Source organism: Anguilla rostrata, chromosome 10, assembly GCF_018555375.3.
Source record: "Anguilla rostrata isolate EN2019 chromosome 10, ASM1855537v3, whole genome shotgun sequence".
In the NCBI taxonomy this organism is placed as follows: domain Eukaryota; kingdom Metazoa; phylum Chordata; class Actinopteri; order Anguilliformes; family Anguillidae; genus Anguilla; species Anguilla rostrata.
In genome coordinates, this window is record NC_057942.1 from 3,108,192 (window position 1) to 3,129,153 (window position 20,962).

General features: G+C 45.8%; 2 protein-coding genes across 2 annotated transcripts; one reads left to right on the plus strand and one right to left on the minus strand.

The window, feature by feature from the left end:
• Positions 1 to 219: 219 nt before the first annotated feature.
• On the plus strand, positions 220 to 3,723 carry LOC135264691 (UPF0561 protein C2orf68 homolog). The gene is given in 5 exon segments (XM_064353466.1): positions 220 to 617; positions 1,049 to 1,164; positions 1,712 to 1,739; positions 1,741 to 1,855; positions 2,011 to 3,723. Coding segments are annotated over 5 exon segments (492 nt in total). The 5' UTR covers positions 220 to 507; the 3' UTR covers positions 2,134 to 3,723.
• Positions 3,724 to 11,485: 7,762 nt separating this feature from the next.
• Positions 11,486 to 20,411, minus strand: LOC135264684 (S-adenosylmethionine synthase). The gene is made up of 9 exons (XM_064353458.1): positions 20,128 to 20,411; positions 18,354 to 18,431; positions 17,766 to 17,888; positions 17,475 to 17,587; positions 16,753 to 16,896; positions 16,180 to 16,398; positions 15,785 to 15,967; positions 15,006 to 15,139; positions 11,486 to 13,985 (listed from the first exon to the last, which is right to left on the minus strand). The coding sequence occupies exons 1-9, from the start codon at positions 20,216 to 20,218 to the stop codon at positions 13,883 to 13,885; spliced, it is 1,188 nt and encodes a 395-aa protein (XP_064209528.1). The 5' UTR covers positions 20,219 to 20,411; the 3' UTR covers positions 11,486 to 13,882.
• Positions 20,412 to 20,962: the final 551 nt, after the last annotated feature.

Genomic DNA, 20,962 nt, shown 5'->3' on the forward strand with positions numbered 1-20,962 from the left:
AGAAGTTGTAAAGTGCACAGAACAGAATTCATTACCGAAACTGTATATACATTAATATTTGATCAAGCAATATAAATGTGGTGTAATTTACCATGCTTATGGCCACTGTAGGTCTTTAATAATAAAACAATCCTGAACTCAGACTGTTCAAAGCTGATACAACCAGTCAGCAAGATATTTTTCGAATGAATGTAATAAGAATGAGTAGATTGTGTGTTATTTAAGAGGATCGTGAACGATCTAAGAATAGCAAAGAAGCAGTTTGCTGGGGTAATGGTGCCGAAATGAATCACAGCTCAGTGGGCCGAATGCATCTTCGCTGCTCCCATTGACTTCCATGGGCAATGTAATGATTCCATAACTCCGTGTTTGACCTAGGTTGGCCAGTAACCTATTTATGTAGCTAGCTTCATTAACGTAGCTAACGATGCTGCCTGGTAGGAAGGCGTCCGTTTAAAGAAGGGCGTTTATTTTTCCGTATTGATGTTTGGTAGCTAGCATTAAACGATGGAGATTCTGCAAGACAACGAGGAACAACAAATGAAGTACAAACGCGGAGGTCGTTTGGACATGAGCCACGGTTTTCTACACCATATTCGTCGTAACCAAATTGCCAGGTTTGTCCGGGATGCGTATAGACTACGGTTGTGGGCATTTGCTTTTGATTGGTGTTTATCTATACATTAAAACAGATTAACTCCACACAAAAGCAGTCATTACCAGCTAAATTTGAGCGGCTGTGAAATCTGTAAAATGGTAAGCCTGCTCCTCTCGACTCGTACAGAGCATGCGCGTTTGATCATGTTGGAGAACTGTTTGGGGTTGGTAGTTTATGTACCGTGGGGCCAATGGAAAATGCATGGAAACGTTCACTTTCGTGTTACTCCAACACTACGTGCGCTCGTGCCGTACGTGGTTGCAGCCGGGACCAAAACCACAGGGGACCGCCTTCAACGAAATTTTCTAATATTATCAAGGGTGGAAGGCTCGCTCTCGTCATGCATCTAAAGTTAGTGGTATCAAACTACAGTAATGCATAGTCTTTTAGAGATGACTACGACAAGGAGGTGAAACAGGCCAAGGAACGTCAGCGGCGGAGACCCACTACCACCCCGAGACGACCGCGCCGGCCTGACATTCAAGTGTACCACCCTCGGCGCCGGAGTAAGAGCAATTTGCCCCCCTCCCCAGTTCCCCAAAATAACAGAAACTGATATTCATCAACACGTTAACAAGCTTAATGATTGTATCCAGTCAAATAGAACCCCTTTATCATACTGCCATACTTAGGTTAGAAAGTTTGAGTCAATACAGATCTTGCAAAAGAAAACCGTTAAAACTCAAAAGTCGGATGAAATGGGGTCCCCTGCATGTCCCCTGGTCCCTAAATCAGTTAAGCTGGCTATGCTATTCAGTTGACATACAGATCCCCCTCTTTGGCAAAAGCAAACGATTCTACCTCAACTAAAGTTGGGGGAAATTAATTATTTTGGTTGTCTGCTCACAAAATGCAGTTGGGTTTCAGATTTACTACTTTGCATTACCTGTTGTTGGAGTTTACTAGTCGCTGCAGCCTATACAAATTCCTCTTTCCCGTACATGCAGTTGGTTCTAAATGAACAACAGTGATGTGAAGTGGGTTCGTAGGTCCACTAAAAACTGCTGTCCAGTGTCTGTGTGAGGTGTTCAGTCGGTGGTGTGCGTTTTCCAGACGGATCAGAACCGGGCGCAGGCGCGGAAGCGGGAGTGGAACGAAAGCGGGTCGAGCACGGAACCGGAGCCCCCGGCCACAGAACTGTTCTGGCTGGACTACCAGGCCGACAGCGGCCGCCTCACCTCCTTCATCGTTCACAAGGTGAGAGAGGCATGCTGGGAAGTATTTTCAGACTAAACCCTTCACGGTGGTGCATTTTGGGTACTGGAGGCACCTGAATTGGTGTACCTATTGGTGGGGGGTTGCCGGTCTACTCCATTTCACGACCCTGTCTTTGTGCTTTGTCCCTCCACCAGGAGGACAAGCCGGAGAGGATAGTGGACAGGGTGGCGGAGGAGAACGTTCTGGACTCCGGCATGAGGATGGTGCTGCAGGCCCGCGTTAAAGAGGAGATGGACAAGAGGCGGGACAAACGCTGAGCCGAGATCCCCTGATTGGAGGAGAGAAGACCTGGGGCGGGCTGGGATTGGGGGGTGGGAGCGCGATCAGGAGCGGTGAAGAGTTGGGGGGAGGGGAGTGAGAGGGTGAAGTGAGAGATGCCCCGTTTGTGGTTCTGCAGCATCACGCTACTGTACGCGGCGATGTGACCGCTGCTGTGCAACAGCCAATAGGGAACGAGGGCTCTTGCATGGATGGAAACCGCAGGGCAGGCATCCCTCTCAGGGAACACAAGCCCCACGATACTTTCTCTTTTTCTTTCATTGTTTTTTCTTTTTCTCCCTCCATCCCTGGCACATCCGTCCTTGGAGGGCTCGTGTCGCATGGAGGTGTTGGTGTGAAGGGGGGGATCGGCCTCGCTCCAGAACTCCCCTGGTGGTGGAGCGGTGGCTGCTCTGTGCCCTGAGGTGGCCTCATCGCTGGCAGCAGGCACCGAGGTCCGTCCGAAAGTCTTTGGACGTCTCCTGGGTGCAAAGATTCTGTCCTGCCGTCCCCCCACCAGACCAGACCCTCCAACACCCTGCACTGAAAACTTCCCAGGATCCTCTCTGAGCCAGACCCTTTCCAAACCACACAAGACCCAACGGTTGTGTCATCGCTTGGGGTCGGTGCACCCTCATCAACAGCCGTTGGGTGTATTTGGCATTTCGGTTTTTTTTTTATTAATTATTTTTTTATGAAACATTGGTTTTTGATTATGTACTGTTTTCTTGTTGTATTTAGCTTTATCACATGTATATTACTAAAGAACTGATTAATTGTAGTTTGGATAACTTTGCATAAAAGGGAATAATGTTACTGAAATATACAGATTTTCTCTCAAAAGGGGACATTGCAGATCTCCTGTTAAGGGACGAAAGGAATGGTAGAACTTCTGTTCGTGGATAGACAAGGACAGAGTTGGTCAGGTGACCAATTAATTTCAGCCTGGGGTGTCAGAAGATGAAGCAAAGTGGTAAATACAACCTAGATCCAGTCTCCTAGGAAATGTGAACAGTTTATTCTTTTCTTTTCATACATTTAACTTTGATTAGTATATTTACTGACATGTTGCTATGGTGTTGCTCTTGGTCTAACAAACCTTCTGAATATAGACATTTACATAATTAAAATATCTTGGTTATATACCATTATCTTCTGGGTTTCAGTTGTGACACAAGGAGGCGATGATGACGCAAGATGGTCGGCTTGCGTACAAAAGGGCATAATCATTTCTCTGCAGTAGTGAATTATTTAGCTATCGCCCAGGAGGTGGCAGTATTCGTCCACACAAGACGAATAGCCAAAGGTCAACCCGGTAGTGTATGACTACTTACCAGTATGCAGGCAGGTTAATTCTCTGACCAGTTGAAAACGTTAAATTACACTGAAACAAGCATACGTTGAAGCAACATACTTTTCGAGACCCATTTATTTCAGCACGTCTGTGAATGGCCAGCAAATATCGGTGACCAACGGCTTTTTGTAGCCCGTTAATGCAATGCTAACAGTATCAGCACATTGACGTCTCAAGACATGACATCAGTTGCAGCCAACACAGTTGGACTTTAAACCCCAGAACTGCACCAGAACTGGAACAAGAGGCTCCTAATTTGCGTAATAAGTAGGTTATCCAGTTGTACTGCAGGTCTGTGGTCCAAAAGTCTTTTTTAAAAATTAGTTGCAATTGACCTGCCATGACACTGAGTGTGTTAGCAAGAAAGCTGGATGTATTTTGCCTGCCATAAAATATTTACTCATTTGGAATGGTTTCTATTAAGAAAAATACCACTTCCCATAATTTACTCCATTACATTTTGGGATGCCTTCATTTTTAAAGCATTTTTCAAGTTAGAATTTTCAGGATCACTGTTCTCGTCACGCTGAAAATAAAACTTGAAAAAATCTTAAAAATGAAAGCATCCCAAAATGTAATGGGAGAAATTTTTTTGGAAGAACGTTATGTTGGACTTAAGCAACCCTCATGTCAAATTCCTGTCCTTCAAAATGGCGCAAATTCCTACCACGTGGAGGGGATAATCTGCTGGCTGTGTACGTCCTGAAATGTTGATTTAAAGTAGGCTACTGGAACTGCGACTGTAATGTGTAAACGCTCTCTACTATAAGAGGCCGGAGTTGGAACGTGTGGATACAGATGTGACAGACGTAGTCAATGTAGCCGGAAGCCAAAGCGACCCACACTCCCTCTAGGTCAGGCGACCCACTGTCGAACGACCGCCACGTGTTTCTGATGTCGAGCCAATGTTCCCATTAAGTAAAGATAATCGTGGGCGGGGGACAAACTGTGCCGTTCGCTGAACGAAGAACTGCTGATACACAACAATGAGAGAGGAAGCCTGGAGATTAATTCATCGTTTCTATTAAACGCACGAAAAAATGCCATCCAACAACCGACGGCTATTCCAATCCTCACAATGTTACATAACCCAATGTGATAACGATTGTCACGCCACCAGTTAAGCAAAAAAAAAAAACGAAATTCAAAAAAACAAAAACAAAAACAAAAACACACCATCTCCTCTCGGTGTCTTTCCCTCGTGCATCACGTGTAGGTGCTGGTATAGTTTACAGCGAGAGAAAACTGTCATCAACCATTAATCTTTCCTCAAACCCAACCCCTAACGGAATAACGCTTCCGCACATCTCCGATTCCATTTTGTACCTGCTGATTTGCCGCGTGCACTATCTTCCGCTAAATAGCAACATTTTCTTATGCAACAGCTCGGCTCCACAATGTCATTTGGCATCAAAACAGTAGCCTTGAAGTTTATCAGCAAGACGTAAGTGCTGGACCTGGACGTATTCTTTTTCCGAAGGCATCGGAGGATTTTAATCAAATGGAACGGCGGCGTGGAAGCCGTATTCAACCACGTGACCGAATGCACGCGAAACATTAACGAACTTGAGTTTCATAGACTTAATTATAAGAGTCGCACAGGGCTTAGCCTACATTTGAGACCGAAACTAAACCGCTACCGAACTGAAATGTTTGTAAATCAATTCGGAAACACGAGCCATGTGTTGGGACATTCCTGCCCGCAGACGTCTGTAAATTCTGTTCCTGCAATAGAGCTCTCCCCGGCACCCCACAGCGGCAAGATATACATTAACCAGTCGCCGAGGCACGTATGCTGGGGAGTGTTATTGTAGATCATTCTGGAAATATGAAACATTAACCACATGTCTTTCCACTGGTGTACGTGTCCACGCCCCCCCCTCCTGCTGTATTGGCAGGTCAGAATAGAACCGAGTTGAGCATCTGGTCATCAGTATCAGGTCTCTCGAAGCTATTTGTGACCAGACCCAGAGATGGCTGAAGCTTCCTCCACATTCAAGGCCTTTACTTATAAAAAAACTGCTGCGTTGTCTAAAGTTAAACAAACTACGCAAATCCCTTACCTTTCCTGGTCTATTATCCAATAGGAGTTGCATGTTAATTCCTGAACACAGACAAGGGGAGAGGTGTAGCCTTTGGGGGCTGGTTGCATTCTTTGGATCCTGATTGGTGACTTAATCGGCCAACACCTCCGTAGTCCGAACGGCCTCTGGCATGCTTATGCCTTTGTAAGTGTTAGTGGGAAAACAAACATGAAAACCTTGGCAAAGTGACAGAGATAAAAGCTCCACTCTCGTTGTGTATATATAGTACAGAATCTGCCTAACATAAATAAAAAAATACATACTTGAGACCCGGGCTATTTCATAACTAATGCAGAAACACAAACAAGAAGTTAATTAAAAACGTTAATTTAAAAATCGTTTCATTTTCCTTCTGATTACACCTAGGAAATATATTGATGCTCTCTGTGCATTTTATAGTTTTTATTTTTATTTTTATTTTTTTACAGTGTCTAGTGGGCAAGAGCAATGGTGGGGAAAACTGCAGTCTTACACATCTTCATTAATTTTCTCTAGGGATGCCTTAATTTGGACTTGCAGTACATCTATTTCTATCTCTGACAAAAGTGCCGGGACCCGTCTCCACGGTTGCGTGCTACAGTAACTCTAACCCTGCCGGGCTGTACGCACAGGCCCACAGTGCTCCAAATCGGGCCTGCCAACCCGAAACGACCTGTCCCTGCCCTCCGCGACCTTCCTCCCACTCTCCTCAGCAGCGGGCACTCGCGTTACCAGGCCCTGCTTGGTCTGGGCACAGCGTGGCATTTCTGATCCTACCAGGCCCCTGTCAATCATCCCTCATCAGCCTGTCAATCATCCGTCATCAGTGCAGCATTTCCGATCTTACCGAGCCCATGTCAATCATCTGTCATCAGCATGTCAATCATCCGTCATCAGTGTGAGAACTCGCATGCCCTCTCATCAAACTCAGGGGGTTCGTCTCGTCTCCACTATCAGGCTTATACCATCGGTCTGTCATCTGCCCATCTCTGCCCAAAGAACTCCACCAGTGACCCGGGCCTTGCCTCCTGATTTTAATCATTAATCTTGTTAATTATCCCCAATGTACAGGCAATATGAGGTCATACATGTGTCTCATAAACACTATTGGTTTTACCACCTCCTCTACACAGCTCCTAGTCCAGGCCCTGGTAAAGCCCAGTCCCACGTCCCTGAGTTTCCTGCTTGTGTTGCTCTTCTTTCACATTAAAGCGCATTTTACTGAGTGACATGTTTCACTGGCCATTCTCAGGCATCAGCAGGAGTTTTTAAAATGTATCTGCACCCAAACAGATAAGTACCTCAAATATGTATTCAGGCCAGGTCTTGTGCTAATGTGGAAAATTTAGTTTGGAACCAACTAATACAAGCCAAAATAAGCGCTGTTCGCATAAACATTAACGCTTATGATAATCAAATCTCATTGGGCAAATGTCATTTTTAGATGTCATCAGCTAACAATATTACTACATCAAGGAAGTTATTATAGCAATGATAAGCACATGAGAATATTTCCAGCCATCTTAAGAGTATTGCAACTGTAATCAGCTTTCTTGGGTCAACAGTGTTTTTTGACTTGTCATCAAGAATTGGAGGAATTTTTTTTGGCCAGCAAATAAGGCACCATCCCTGTGCAGCTACAAAGTTTGGGGAGAATTCCAGAGTCAATCAAAACATGGGCAAGCAGATCACTATCAAGCGGATAGTCTTCAGAATTTCTCAACTGGTTTGGAGAATGATTATCTGAATTCTGAGGATTACTATCAACTGGACAGTCAATAAAACGTGGAAACCAAACAGTGTACTTGGGATTACCAACGAGGCTTGCCTCCGAAAATGGGTGAATGAATGAAGATAGTGCTTTCCTCAGCCAGGTAATGGCTGCTTCGCTCCGAAAAGGGATTCTGTCAATACTTACCAGGAAAATGTCTTCCATCTTCTTAGGGGGCAAGGAAGCGGATTCACACATCACCACCATGGTTATTCCCATCCTAGTTAAAGGTCAACGAATGCTTGGGAGTTCTCTCTGGCCGCAGACGAATAGTTTGAAACTCCCTGACTAACTAAGCCAATGTGTCTAAATCAGGTGTGCCAAATTTCAACCGTAAGTTGGCACACCTGATTTTACTAATTAGCATCTCAACGATGTAACGAGCCCTCTGGCTATTGGATCTGGAGTGCTTTGTCAGGGCTGGAGTGAAAACCTACAGGATGGCAGATTTAGAGAAACAGTGTTTGGGCAGCCCTGATCTGGGTAATACTTCACAATCTGTATGTGTATTCTGGAACATGACAGAGCTGACCTGCTCACATCCTGACCTGGGTCAGATACATATTTGTTTTGGATTCAAACACTTTTCTACACTTTACTATTCTTGTCTGGTGTATTGGAACCAATGAAATACTCTCAAAAAGTGCAATCCCTGCTTTCTGGTCATATTGGCAGGCTCAATTACACCAGGTAAGATCAATAGAGCACAGAAAACTATTTCAATCCAAAACAAATTTGTATTTGACCCAGGTCTGCTCACACCACAATGTCAGATAAGAGGAAAGCTGCAGTGCAAAAAACAAAAAAAAAAAAAAACCTTCTGGAAAGACGGCATTCCAGAGGAACACAGCCTGCCACAAAAGTTAAACACAGATTCTACATTGCCCAAGACACCACGTCACAGCCAGCACACAATGTCCGTCTTGATAACACAGACAACGTCTGGAAAATACAGATTACCAAAACCCTATCCATACGGACAAAAGAAGATCCAGAGGTTGAGTGTTATCTATCATGAGAACGAGGGTCTCAACAAAATATATTATGCGGGGGAAAAAATACTGGAGGGAAAATCTTCACTAGAGAATAACAGTCCCGCGAGCCTACGTGTGTATGAGTATAGTTTCAACCAACATTATACCTTTACCACAATCACAGCACGTCGCAACATTTTAATTTGGTTCAATGGACAGTGAAGGCCATGGCATGGAACAACACGGGTTTAAATGTTAAGCAACAGTCATGAATATAACATTACCCATAAGCAGGGTAGCACATCAGTTACGTTTATATGACTCTATCACGGATAAAAGCCACGGGCATGGCTTCTAAGTGTTAAACTGTCACAGCTTCTAAGTGTTAAACTGTCACATACGACAGAAGAAATCAAATGAGCACGCAAAGTCACCGGATGCATAGAAAACCAAGTTAACTCTCACATGAGGACTCATAGTTTGGTCCTTGAGTAGAGGGGTTGAAGTCTCATGATAGCTTGAGAAAAGTTACTTGGAGTGAATTATTTTTAACATGCCTGAAGATGTTAAAAACTTGTTTGCCTACCCTTTAGATGGAGGGGGGGGTTATAAGATTACATGGACAGAATGGCCTTTTCTCCACACACCACCGTTGTAACATTTTCTCTCATATTTTGTATTTTGAGTGACATTTAAAGGTTGATTTTCTCAACAAACACAAAAATAAAGATAGAAAACTCCTGTGTAATCTTTACATTCTGTGCCTTCCTGGTGACATCATGTTTGTACTCCTGAGATGCAAATCTGTTATTATTGTTTATGCAAGGTACGACTTGGTGACGTGGATCTATGATAATGAGTCTTAGTGTCCTTTTCTTAAGAGGTTACGTTAATAGCTGGGTGACCGTAAAAGAAAAATTTAATACAGCATAAAAATTAGAAGACCTCGTGGGTTTCCACTTACGTTACCTTATACAAAGGACGCTTGTCGTTGAAATTAAATCAAACGTTGCATTTTACAAGACGATTTCTTCATTTTTAAAAATCCCACAACGCAATGTTCAACGTGAAGAACGGAAGTCAAGGCGTTCAGTTCCGTTTTGGTTGTTCCTCGGCTTGCAGAGCAACTTTTAAGGCTAAAAGTCTTAAGCATTTTCACTAACGATGTCACATCCCCATCAGACTGTCAAATTCCCATCAGACTGTCAAATTTATAAAATACGCAGATGACATAACACTTGATCTCGTTACCACTATCAATTAGGGTGACTCCAGCAACGAAACTGGCAGGACCAGGGCGGTGCCTTTTGAGGCCTACTTCTCAAACCTTAACAAAAAATCGTCGACTTCCGGAGTAATGCCACCCTATTTATTATGGTTAGTCTAATTTATTTATAGTCTAATTAGACTAACCATGTCCCCATATTCACAAATAGATTCAATTGTGACATAAATCCAGACTCCGTCTTTTAAAAGCGCCAGTCAACGACCTTTTTTACTTATTGTTCCGTTCTAGCCTATAGCCCTCTATATCATGGTATGGTATGGGGACACAACTAAGCACTCTCGGAAAAGACCGGAGTGGGCAGAGTCGTCAAAACGAAAATAAGAAAATAACTACGCCTGATCTCCCCTCCACTGCCACACCTATACATTTTGGGCGGTTAGCAAGCGCGCCTATAACGTTATTAATACACACCCCGCCTTTTCCTCTGGTAGGCTGGTTCAGGAATAACGTCTCCAACTCCAATCGTCGTCACCGCACCAGTTTCTTTCCCGCGGCTATAAAGATCCTAAATAATTGATGGACATTACTAGCATTTAGAGCAGTATTGATTGTGTAACTCTTAACGGATGGCTTTTCGTTTGTTTTGTTATCTGTTTGACTCTGGCCGATGTGAGCAGCATGCACCAAGACAAATCTCACCGGCCACTGGTTGTGTAGCTAAAAAAAAAATCCGACTTTGAAAAGCACTTTGACCGACAGCCATTTGATTGCTACTGATCACCTGATTTATAACCTGCACCCTGAATGGTCCATTTTAAATGCATGTGTAGCCTACGTTGCCATCGACCACTGGTTTTGACATGGTTATTTTCTTGTGGATTATTTTTGTTTGATGAAACCCTGCGGAAGTCTGGTGTCTTAACGTATTTGTTTTTAAAAAAACTTTTTTCTACTTGAAGCTGTAGCTAGCTGGCGTTTTTTTACCCTTACAACTCAGTACAGTACATCTGAATAGCTGCTATTATTCAAGTTTTCCAATGACTGAAAAATTATTCAAAGATGTACCCGTGAAGCAGACCCATAGAGCAAAAACACGCAGAATAGCTACTATTCCACGAATAGTATGTACATAAACTATAAGCGATAAAGCTGTATCGAAGACTGCTTCGCAGGCCTTTAGCCGTCGCATGCAAACAAATCCAAACCGGGGAAATTTTTTATCAGTCTTTGCTAGTAGTGGATGTATTCGTCTTTGCTGGAGAGTTTGAGCAATTATGAATTCGGCATTTCGCAAAGGATTAAAACTCGGTGCATTGCTAGCACAATACGTGGTGAGAGGACCAGGTTTCTTCTCTTCGAAATGGAGTTCTGGAAAATAGTTAAATTGGGAAGACGGTAGACATGACCCGTTTTGTACAAATATCTGCATTACACATACGAATCAAGCCCTGATATGTGAAACAGTGTATAGATATATATTTTTAAAACTAACCCATATAAGACTCAATTGAAAGGGGCGATAACTTGTCGGTAGCAACGAGCAACAAAGAACCAGACACCACAGACGTCAAGAGCATTGTCAGTGAGCTAGGGCGGGGCAAACGCTTGCCAGGAATCCTGTGTGCTTTGAAAGACGTAAACATTAAATTCACGTGCCCTGTGAACCAATGTAAATTAATCGAATGCTTTCCCAGGTTCAACCACGGTGTCCAGACCACCTTGAAACAGGGTCACTGCCAGAAAATCGTACGCAGCTGCAGTCTATGTACTTACAAATGTGCAACTAGGGAGGTGAAGTAGTCCACTTAATTCCCCCCATAGGGCACTTCCATTGTATAACTGGATGCAATGCAAATGCTATGTAAAAAGTTGTGCAAGTCGCTCTGGATCCAAGATCGTCTTAAATTCCTGTAAGGTAATGGGCGTACTTGAAATTCACCAGTCAGACAAGACACACCAAGTATGATTCAGCATTTTTATTCATATCTTTGACATGAGGATGCGTGTTCAATTCTGGAAGTTTTAAGACCGCAGGAGACATATGCAAGTTACCTGTTCTTCATGACTGGAAGAATGGTAAGGGGAGGGAGGAGGAGGAGCAAAAAGAACAGCAATTTGGGAAGGGAAGGAGGGGTGATTAGGCAAAGGAAGGGGGGGGGGGTGTAGGAGGAGTTTGCAAAGGCACTTTTTACAGTAACCAGAAGACTGACTGACCAACCTCTGAATTGTACAAAGGAAAAAAAAAAAAAAATCCCAAATCGAAAAAAGCGTACACCACAAAACAAGGGAGCGTTGTAAACAAGGCCGGCTTCTCTGTACAACACCAGCCAAACTTTGCTCCGCTTGATTGCAGGCAAGCGACAAGAAAAAGAAAGAAAAAAAAAAGACGGGCGACTGATGTGCTCGGTCAATACAATCTCACCCAATCTGTAACCGCTCTAGAACACCATCAACGGCAGCGCTGAGGCTGGAACCCAAAGCTTTTCTGTAGGACACTTTGGACCCCAGGCTAACACTGGCGTTCCGGCCGTAACTTAAATAAGCTAGTTTTTTTAAATTTTAATTTATTTTTTTAATTTTTAAAAAAAGCTGCCTTCTGAAGCTCCAGCTTCTCTGTATCCACACGGAGCTTCAGAGCACAATAAATAGGAATACTTTAAAGATTTGATTCCACTCGTCTTCAAGTATCAAAAGAGAGTTTTATTTTGTGTCTAAGACAGCCCACCTTTAGGGTAACGATAGAGGCAGGCTTCTCTGTACTCACACCTGCCATCACACCGTAAAGAGGGGGAGTGCCTTTGTCTTAAACCTTTTAAAACCTTAAGGGGGGGGGAGGGATGGAAAAGAAAGACAAACATAAAAAACAGGAAACAAACTACCTTTAAAACAGGTTTTGTAGCAAGTGGAATTTCCATTTCTTACCGGAGGAACACAGCATAACTGTAAAAGTGTAATAATAAAAAATAAAAAAATCAAGTATTACCGACAGCCCTACAGACCATATAGGGGTTGGGAAGAGGAGATAGCAGCTTCTGACTTTTCTGTAGTACGTCAGAAAACAGCAATGGTCTGCACAGGGAGGAAAGATACTTTTTCTTTTTGTTTTCTTTTAAAATTTTAAGTTAAGCAACCTTTCGTTTTGGCAAGCGCGTCAGCCTGTAATGCATAGCGGCTTTTTCAAAAAAACAACAACTTTTATCCTTGTGCCATCGACAATACATCCTCCAGCAACAGATAGAGGGAATATTGTGGTGGGGGAGGGGGTGTAGGAGTGGGTGGAGGAATTGCAAAAAAAAAAAAAGGGGGGGTGGGGGGGGGGCAGCTTAGTACAAGAATCAGCTACCCAGGAATTCAATATGGAGCCCTGTAGTTTCTAGGTCGTCACCACTAAGGAGGTGTTGCATTAGTCTCAACTCAGGTTAAATTTAACAACTGGGTCAGTCGCAGACTGTATACTGAATGCGCTACAGTAATGCACCAAGTAGCACTTTACAGCGATGCCAACTACCACAAACCACTAGGCCCTCAAGCCCTCAATCACTGAGTTCCATCTTAGCGCAGGTCAACAGGGCTGCAACCCTGGTCCTGGAGTTACAAGTTACACAGGGTTTCTGTTTTTCCAGCTCAAAAATCAAATCAGCACCGAATTCTGACCCAAGTAACCAGGTGAAGTCAAGTCAACCAATCAACTGCTCCAGCTCATTAGCGAAGTACAGAGTTAACGAAAATCAGCAGAGCTGGTTTTAATAATGATGTAATAAGGAGCCTGTGGCTCCCCAGGACCAGGACACCCCTAGTAGAAGTGAGGGGGGGGGGGGGGGGCTTGGTCGTGGATGTTCACAGCAACACGTTGAGAAATAAAAGAAATTAAAAAGGGGGGGGGGGGGAATCTACTTTGAGGTGATTGCAGGGGGTGGTGGCAGGGGAGCATCAACAAGAAGCAAACAGATAGTACACTTAAACATAAGGGGGGGGGTCACACGCCCTTGTACCATGACAAATAGCTTGTAAAGTTGGCTCGGTGTCTAAAAACTAGCAAAGACCCCAAATCGGATGCACATTCCCAGGCGGAAACTCCTTAATGGTCCCAGACACGGGCCAAGCAAATGGACACAGACACACCACAGACTGCTCTGGAGGAGGGAGGGAGTGGCAGAGGGGAAGCCAGGAGGGGGGGGGATAGTAAAGACAGGGGGGTTTTCCAAAAAGAGAGGGGAGGGGCTATCACTTAGCAACTAGGAAGCAGGATCTTTTTTTTTTTTTTTTTTTTTTTTTTTGGAGACCTTTTCCCCCCTAAGACCGTGCAGGCTTCTCTGTAGTATACACCAACAGGCCTGGGGAAAAAAAGCTTGACACGTTTAGTATTTGAGCTTTTTGGGCACCTCCCATGGGAAGGAGTCACGGCCAAAATGGCCGTAGGCCGCGGTCCTCTGATAAATGGGCTTCTTCAGGTCCAAATCCCTGGAATACACAATTTACTCATTTAGCGGCCGTCGCACGCGGCTAAACCACAAACACGCACGCGGCTAAACCACGCACGCACACACGCACGCACACACGCACAGTACCACGCACGCACACACAAACTACCATCCCTAGACTGGCAAAACACCCAGGTTAACCACCACTTATTCGAAGAAAAAAATAAATAAAATTTTTTTAAAGTAAATTGTAAAGCTTTTACGAAATTACAATAGGCTGAGAGATGGGAACAGAGGAACCTCCGAAAAAAAGGACTTACCGACACCTTTCCAGAACCCCGGAAAAACAAGGAGGGGAAAAACTCCAGTGAGATGGAAAGTATTCCGCTCTAAAGCTACTAGAACAGCCTAGCCCGTCACACCCAACACCAGCTACAGTCTGGGGCCCGACGCCTAGTCCTCTGAGCACCAGCCTCTACTGGATCCACCAGATCAGCTCCCCGCCCATCTGAGACGGGCTCCTCAGTCCCTCTTCCCGCTTATCGATTTCATTACTTCACATTTAAATGTCAAATCGTCATTTTCTGCATGCATGTTCCTATGCATGTAAATTTTACAGTACCTTTCCATTTTTGGAAAATGTCTGAAAAGGGTCGAGCTCCCTGGAAAAAAAGGCTATAAATGATGCATTTTGCATTATAATTATTATTACTGCAGCATAGTTCAGCCTCATCTGCACAGAGGCTAAGAAGCATGTGAGGGTGTCAGCAGTAACCGATGCATACAAAACAAAGGGGGGGGGGTGTAACCCAGGAAAGCTAAGTGCTTTAGCGCTTCTGCCAGGGCCTTACTCTCAATGTGCAGTGGGATCACAGGAGAGGCCTGGGGCCCTGTGCCTGGACACAGGAACCCAAGAGGCCAGCGAGAAGAGGGCGAAGAGGAGCAGCGGAGTTTAAAAAATAAAAAAAAATAAAATCCGTTTTCCTTTCAGTGTGGAACGAAAGGAAGCAGTACCCGCAAACCGCTGTCTCCCCCCCTGGCTTAGGGGCATTTCCTTTACCTGACGATGACCCCGGGTCGAAGGTCAAAGTTCTTCTTCACGATCTCCAGCAGCTCCCTCTCGCTCTTCTGGGACGTCCCATAGTGGAATATGGAGATGGACAGGGGGTGGGACACTCCGATGGCGTACGCCACCTGATACGGCAGATTTCAGAAAAGGTAGAGAGAGACGATTGTATAAAAATAAAAAAAATAAACAGGAAGGGGCTACGTCCTGCTCACAGGACTGCAGATATGCAAACACACGGCCATACTAGAGGCCGAACAGAGGCAGACGTGTTCCTAAAGCTGCTGCTTTCAAGTGATGTTGGGCAGTAGCTTACTCAGAGTCGGGAACACATCACAACTCAGCCAACCAACTCGTTCACATTAGTCAGATAAACTGAAAGAAAGATGGAAGCGTGTGTGTGTGCGCGTGTGTAGCTGCCGTTATGGTCAAGCAATCTTCGGCTATTTTAGGGGGATAAGAACGCAAATGCCACAAGGAACTGAATGCTTAAGTACAATTTGTGGCCCTGGGTTACCTGCTATAACAGTTAAACTTCTTAACAGTTCACAGCACTCCTTTTTGTTTAGCTGTACCGGCAAGTGCATTTACGTCACAACTTGGCCAATTCGTGTCGCATCTAGAATCCCAAATCCACCCCCTCACCAGACTAGGACCGTCCAACATAAGGATGTTACGTGGACCTCCCAGGTGGGGAAACTTGAGTACGACATCACTTGGAACCATAGCAACCTTACCATAGTAACCCCAGCCCCGGGGCCCCGCCCCCTCACCTGCACCAGCACCCGCTTGCAAAGCTCTGCCTTCACCAGCGACTTGGCCACCCAGCGGGCGGCGTACGCGGCCGACCGGTCCACCTTGGTGTAGTCCTTCCCGGAGAAGGCCCCGCCCCCGTGCGCCCCCCAGCCCCCGTACGTGTCCACGATGATCTTGCGCCCGGTCAAGCCGGCATCGCCCTGGAAACGAGGGGGGGGGGGGGGGGGGGGGGGGGGTGGAGTCACAAAGAGACATAAATAAATACTGCATCACCTCCTGGACGGGGACCAGCAAGCACAGCACAGCTGCGTTTGGAAGGGAACACTACACCAGACACCGAATGTCACCCCATCCCGGAACGCCAGACAGGATATCCGGCCACGAAGCGCGTGCGGGGGGGGGGGGGGCTCACCTGGGGACCCCCGATGACGAAGCGGCCGCTGGGCTGCAGGTGGTAGATGGTGTCGTCGTCCAGGTAGACGCCGGGCACCACGGCCTTGACGACCTTCTCCTTGAGCGCGTCGCGCATCTCGTCCAGGCACACGTCCTCGTCGTGCTGCACCGACACCACGATGGTGTGCACGCGCACGGGCAGCATGGCGCCGCGGTCCTGCCGGTACTGCACCGTCACCTGGGGGGGGGCAGGGGGACACGTGAGCGCGTCGCAACGCCATCGCGCGGGATCGGAGGGGAAGGAGGGCGTCGGCCCACACACACGGAGGTGTTTTCTTTGGGTTTTTATTCAGTGCTGGGGCAGATTTACAGGCCGTGGGTGTGTGTGTGTGTGTGTGTGTGTGTGTGTGTGTGTGTGTGTGGCGCGCGTGTGTGTGTGTGTGTGATTAGCGCGGTGTGAGTGTGTGAGTGTGAGTGTGAGTGTGAGTGTGCGCGTGCGTGCGTGCGCGCGCGCGTGTGTGTGTGTGTAATTAGCGCGGTGTGAGTGTGAGTGTGTGTGTGTGTGTAATTAGCGCGGGGCGCGCGGGGTTACCTGGGTCTTTGAGTCAGGCCGCAGCCAGGGCAGGGCGCCGTTGCGACGCAGTTCGGCCATCTTGGCGTTGAGCTTGTGGGCGAGGACGATGGTGAGCGGCATGCACTCCTCCGTCTCGTTGGTCGCGTAGCCGAACATGAGGCCCTGGAGGGAAGAGCGGCAAAACGTTTTACTCAGAACGGGAAAGACCGCGCGACTCCACCGCTCCCGATCCATCCCAGCAGTCTCCTGTTCTCGCACACGCAGACACGCGCACAACTTCACGCAGGAACACCGAGAGCCACACACACACATCCATTCCTTTTCACTTCATTCATTATCTATCCATTTACTCATTTAATGCATGTCATTGGTCACATTGTTTTTATGGACTTTCGCCCCCCAATCTAAACTGCATTATATTGCTGTAATAAGCCGTTTATTATTGCTGTAATAACTTACACACAATAAGCGTTAAGGATTGATTAACTGAGATTTCACAAGCTGCTCCAGAAAACAAGATGAGCCCTACAGACCTGCTGACGCTCTGGTTGTTCCAAATCAATCAAAAAGCAGTATTTTTATTTCCTACCCATAAAAGAATGACAGTACTGCAGCAAGACTTTAGTTTTACATGCACACATGATCACAGTGGGATGCCACTTCACCCAGCTGTGTCAGTCAGAAGATGGGTCTCGAGCATGCACACACACGCGCACGCACGCACGCACACACACACACACCTGGTCACCGGCCCCCACGTCCTCCTCACTGCGGTCCAGGTGCACTCCCTGGGCGATGTCTGGAGACTGCTGCTCGAGAGCCACCAGCACGTTGCAGGTCTTGTAGTCAAAGCCTGAGAACATTCGTACACACACAATTAGTGTCCCGGTAACACAGACTGCCAATCAACTAGGATTAACTAGAGCATGACAGCATGTGAAAAAAATAATGCAACCATTTAGAACAAATTTGAGCAATTGGAGTTTTTTTGGTTTTTTTAACTGACCGTTTGAGAAAGTCTGCTCGCTCACCTTTAGAGGAGTCGTCGTAGCCGATGTGCTTTATGGTCTCGCGCACCACCTTCTGGTAGTCCACAGAAGCGTGTGATGTCACCTCCCCTGCCAACAGGATCATCCCCGTCTTGGCCACGGTCTCTGCAGGACAGCGCCACAGGAGGGAAACTTAATACTGCTGCCTTTATAAGCCCTGTAAAACTGAACAGCCTACTTAGGGCAAAGGACACTACACAGGCTACTTAAGGCAAAGGACACTACACAGCCTACTTAAGGCAAAGGACACTACACAGCCTACTTAAGGCAAAGGACACTACACCGCTCTGTGGAAAGGGACACTACACAGCCTACTTAAGGCAAGGGACACTACACAGCGCTATGGCAAGGGACACTACACAGCCAAGAACACTACACAGCTCTATGGCAAAGGAAACTATGGGGCCCATTACTGCAATTCAATGCCCCATCAATAATGCAAATTTTAATTTGGACAAGGCTCGTCTGGAATTCAGACAGGCACATCGACATACCCCAGTTAGACCCATGTTAACACCAGGAATTTTTTTGCAAGAGAGCAGGAATTGCAGATCACAAGAAAGTCCTTACCACATGCTACTTTGGCATCGGGGTCCTGCTTGAGATGGGCATCCAGTACAGCGTCGCTGATTTGGTCACAAATCTTATCTGTTGAATGGGAGAGCGGCACTTAACACCCAATTTGGTCAAGACAGCAATCGCTTCGCAATCATAGAAAAGCTCAGATGAATTGTTAACCCGAGTTAAAACTGCACTTACTACCCTTTTGCGCAAAAAAACTAGGCAGTTCTAATTTTAGCATTTGTCGTTCCTTTTTATCCAATAGAATCCACGCGGCCTATTGAAGGGGTACCTTCCGTAGGTACCATAAAAGGTTGCGTGGTGCTGAACGTGTGAAGCCATACCGAAGGCCAATCACAGGGCCAGGCCAGAACAACTGCAGCGCTACCACGTGGTGGCCGCAGTGGGTTCAGAACCAATAGCCATACACTAGCGGAACATAAACGAAATGCTACGGGAACAATGCGTAGGTTTCTACATTTCCAGAAACGCGACAGCTTTACAAGGCAGCTGAACGTAAACTGGCGCCCGATCCAAGGGATACAGTTTGTAGCACATTAGTATAATTGCCACAAATACCCCACATCCGGCTCCTCTCGGGATTAGGTTAAGCCTGAAAAAGGGTGCGACTTCGCCGCAGCGTGACTGCACATGGGACGTCAAACATTAACTACCGAATAAATCGCCAATAGTTTGTTCCAATTTGAAAACGCACCTTAACGACGGCCACACATACGCTTACAAACACTGCCGGCGTGACAAGCAAATTTGATGTACAGTATCAACAAAAATGGCAGTTGTGGGAGGGGTTTTCACTGCTCGCTTTCACGGGCAACAGTGGATCAAGCGGGAGGTCCGCCATGACTGCTTGCTATTGTCACTCCACGGCTATCAAGCTACTTACTTAGCGTTTTAAGCCATACGGTTGATCCGAAAGCAAGGTTAACTAAACAAGCCACTGCGTAGCCTACAAACTAAGGCTTAATACGCTTCACATTTCAGCATTAAATTCGGCTAGTCATCCAATAGTGAAAATTACGTTCTTCCTGAAACAATGGGAAGCGTTCATAAGCGGCACACGGATACGACATCCCCGTAGGGTATAATCACGCAACCAAGTTAAAACAAATATTGAAGCATAATTAAGAAGTTGATATTATTAATGTCGTGCCCGCGCGGCGTGGCCCGCTTGTCTAGCCTGAGATGCACGCGCACTGACCGAATCTTCAGGGAAGATGCTCGTGCTGGTCATCTGCGCATACGCGCCTAAGAAAAAAACGGAATTTCCAAATAAAAGCGACAAATAAAATGTCAACATCATGAAACATAAGCATATTGGTTATAGCTATATTATATATACACATCTTTAAACCCTTTCCACTTGCCAAACAAGGTTTGGTTTAAAAAGTTCCATGAAGCATGTGCTATCATGCGAAGGCTAATGTGGCCTAGTTAGCTACCTGGCTAATGTTAGCGGCATGATGTCTCGCGTGGTTCCACCGGAGTATCAAGTGAGCCACCTACCCAACGTGCAAAAGCCCACTACGTAACGGCACTAACTAGCTCACTTTCAAAAAATAGCTGTCTACATGTGAAATCTAACAAGGGATCATCAGTAAGAATACCCTTAAACGTGACCTTCGTTCGTATCTACGTTAACCCGACCGCATAATGCAGCAAACGCTGGTTATCTAACCGACCAGGCATGCAAGTAGCCTAGCTAGTCACCAGACAGCTTGCTAGCCATTAACGTTCGTTACGTCTTTTTATTGGGTGAGCTTACCTGGATGTCCTTCTCCAACAGACTCGGACGTGAACAGAAAGCAGTCTTCCTCGATGAGCGAGTTATGAAACCCGTTGATTTGTCCGTTCATTTTTTCACCTATTTTTTGTTTTCACAATGTAATCGAGGTTTAGAAGTCTTTACCTGCTTTTCGGCAGTACGAAGCTAACAAGTTATGCTTGCCTCGAAGAAAACGTGGATTACGTTGTCACGCTGACTACTTTTCTGCCTCCGCGAAATACACCGGCAATATTGCAGCAGCACCAGTATTTATGTAACTTCGCGAGACATCTGACGTAACTCGGCGCGCCCCCGATTCCGGCAGCGGGTGGTACCACGTTACAATGAAGTGGAGGATTGGCTAAATATTAAAGTGTTATTTTGCGTTCCGCTCCACCTTCATGGAATCATTTTTTGTCCAGAATTCATTACAAAACATCCTCATGAACCTCAATTCAAGCAACGTTCAGTGTTTCCCTCCTACATTATAAACTAGAATCTTCTCCAGACGCAAATTCTGTCCATCTGTAGGTGAACGATTCCGGCGCAAATTCAGTTACTTGATTGGTCAGTTAGATTTGGTATCTGACTAGCAAGTAACGACTAGGATGTACTTACTGTGGTCTGCATAAACGTAGCGCTTTCTGTTTACACAGATGTGCTTATTTTAGACAATGTGTCTGTTACAGCAACACACAACATGTAGGAATTATGATGAATGACGTGCACAACACTATATGTGCACTAAAACGAGTGTTTAACAGAGATCTCGACTGAAATACCCCAATTGATCTTCACTTCCCGTATCCTGGCTACTGGAGCAATGGATTATTTA